The sequence below is a fragment of the Austrofundulus limnaeus genome, unplaced genomic scaffold (genome assembly GCF_001266775.1).
Source record: "Austrofundulus limnaeus strain Quisiro unplaced genomic scaffold, Austrofundulus_limnaeus-1.0 Scaffold78, whole genome shotgun sequence".
Classification (NCBI taxonomy): Eukaryota; Metazoa; Chordata; class Actinopteri; order Cyprinodontiformes; family Rivulidae; genus Austrofundulus; species Austrofundulus limnaeus.
Window position 1 is genome coordinate 1,803,023 of NW_013952480.1, and position 2,495 is coordinate 1,805,517.

The 2,495-nt window shown below is 37.6% G+C and overlaps 1 protein-coding gene across 2 annotated transcripts in view; it reads right to left on the bottom strand.

Annotated features, from left to right (window-relative positions):
* Positions 1-2,495, bottom strand: part of dync1i1a (dynein cytoplasmic 1 intermediate chain 1a) — a 72,346-nt gene that overhangs the window by 68,692 nt on the left and 1,159 nt on the right. For both annotated transcript variants that reach the window (XM_014011251.1, XM_014011250.1), the window contains exons 2-5: positions 1,274-1,395; positions 1,065-1,179; positions 581-668; positions 345-350 (exon numbers count right to left, since the gene is read on the bottom strand). In XM_014011251.1, coding sequence (XP_013866705.1) covers positions 345-350; positions 581-668; positions 1,065-1,179; positions 1,274-1,381 — 317 coding nt within the window. In that variant the 5' untranslated portion in view covers positions 1,382-1,395. The remainder of the gene's footprint in view (positions 1-344; positions 351-580; positions 669-1,064; positions 1,180-1,273; positions 1,396-2,495) is intronic.

Genomic DNA, 2,495 nt, shown 5'->3' on the forward strand with positions numbered 1-2,495 from the left:
ATATATATGTTTTTTGATTAACTTTTCTCACTCAATTCCACCCCAAACAATAAATCACTTACAGTCTCTGAAGGCAACACTCACACATCGACCTCACAGTCAGCCGACATTTAAAAAAAGGCAAATGGAAAGTGCTTGATGACCACTGTTCTTTAACAAAAACCACCAACATTGTGTGGTAATGAAAGGCACATCATCTTGCCTTCAAAGCTTGAAATAAATCTTTCAAAATGTTTAAGAAAACAATTCTTCCTCTCACCGAAACCAGTGGTCAACAAAACACTCAGATCACAACATACTGACACAAAAACCACATTAAAACCTCACGAGGCACCTTTACTCACCTGAACCTGTTGTGTTGAGATCAAGGGGGACAATACAATAAAATGATGTCGATCATTATAATTATAATCCTGTTAAGATAATATGGCTGTAATAAGGTCTGTGATTTCACAATTTATAAAGTTAAATAAATAAAGTTTCTAGAATTTATCTTTTTGATTATTTAAATGCCACAAATGCATTTATTTCATATTTTCAAACATGTTTCTATCAGTTAAGATTTCTGCGTCTGATTTACCTGCCGGCGGCTCCTCCATCGGCCGAGTCCTGACTCCCCGTCTCACTGGGCGTGCTCATTGATTTGGAGGGGGAAACGGGGGTCGGGACTAAATGTAAAAATAAAAAAAAACGTTTTTGTATTAACAGCATGAGAAAGGAAAAAACTCAGCAAAGCACATTAGAGACAAATAAAACAGATGTGGAAAACCATTACAGGATCTCAGGAGAATTGCTCCTTTTCTGTCATGTATTGTCAGTCTGCGTGCAGCTGTTTTAGGCACACTATAAATAGCTTCAGTTTTTCAAAAAAGCCTGACAGTGACCCACTTTAGAGGCATTTAAGGTGTTATTACGGCRTCAGACCACTAGAGACAGCTGATCTCTGAGGGGCTCATGGGTGTGAAAATTTAATCAACAKGACTGGAGGGTTTTAGATTAGAACCAACACTAAAAAAAAAAGGTTGTTTTCTAAACTGATGAGTGCAGATAAGAGTTTGATTTGCCTAGTGAAGGCTCCGGGGAGATGCCAATACTCTGCAGCAGGGCCTCGGTCTCCCGGCGCTTGCGATCCAAATCCGAATCTTCTGGGGTCACCTCCGCCTTCTGCTGGTTGTCTGACTGCTCGTAATGCACAGAGAGAGAAAGGTCCTCTCAGTCAGCACAACACGACTTAAAGAACAAATTCAAACGTGCACGTGTTTGCACACTTCACCTCTTTCTTCTTCCTCTCCTCCTCCTTTCTTTTCTTCTCCTCCCTGATTTGGGCTAGGCGCTGCTTCTTCCGCTCGAGCTCCGCTTTTAGGTCGCTTTTGTCCGACATGGTGTCCTGCAGACCTTGAATCAGAAAGGACCGTGAACGACGTATATGACGACGCTACGTGTTTCATTTTGTTTACCACGTGAAGCAATAAAGATGTGTTTCTGTTGGCCTCACTAAAAGCCCAGAGCATCGCTGGGTGTGTCAGAAAAACACATAAAACGAACTTGCACTAAAGAAGGACCACGCAAGTGAAAACACTTGTGACTAAAGAGAGCTTATTTAACGTTATATTTGTGCAGCCATGTGGTCTATTTAGCTGTTTTCTCAATCAAATATCAAAGTGTGTAATGATGCATCCTATAATGATATTTATTGACTGTTTCATAAAAACACTTCAATAATTGTGTGAATGCTTCGTAGCATTCACACTACTGAGATTTTAAAAAATTACATTTTTGGCACATATCTTGTGCTACAATTTTTGCGCTATTTTAACAATTAATATATCAAAACATTCAGCTCCTTCCAGCTATGACTTTTGGTATTTCAGCTATTTATACCTTTTTTTTCTATTTCACTTTTTCAGCCACATTTTTTCCACTGAAAATGAATGGAGCTGTTTTCAACATCCTTAAAGTCCTTCAAAATGTTTCTAAACCTTTACACCTTTTGTTCTGGTTCTGCTCTATTTTTACTTCCTTGTGCTAATTTTAGTTTCTATTCTTCTCATTTTAGCTTTTTTCTTGGTTTTTTTGGGCTATAATTCGTTTTCTATCTAATATTATTCTGCTATTTTCTACTTTCTGTGCCTCTTTTTGCTCATTTGAGCTATTTATGCTTCTTACAGTTACTTTTTGCTAGATTCAGCTATTTGCACCAATCTTTGCTAATATTTACTGTAGCTAAGTTTAGCTTTTTAGGCTTTTTGGTGGTTATTTCAGCTTCTTTCTGCTTAGTTCAGCAAACCTGTGTTCCTTATGCTTCCTTATCCTAATTTAAGATTTTCTAGCTACATTTGAACTCTTTTACTGCACATTTTGGTTGTTTTAGTTATTTTACAACGAATTGTCACTTGTTTGTACTTTTATTCTTTTTTTTTTCTACTAACTTTACATTTTTACACCCCTTTCACCACCTGGGTGCAAATTTCAACTAGTGTCTGCTATCTTTTAGC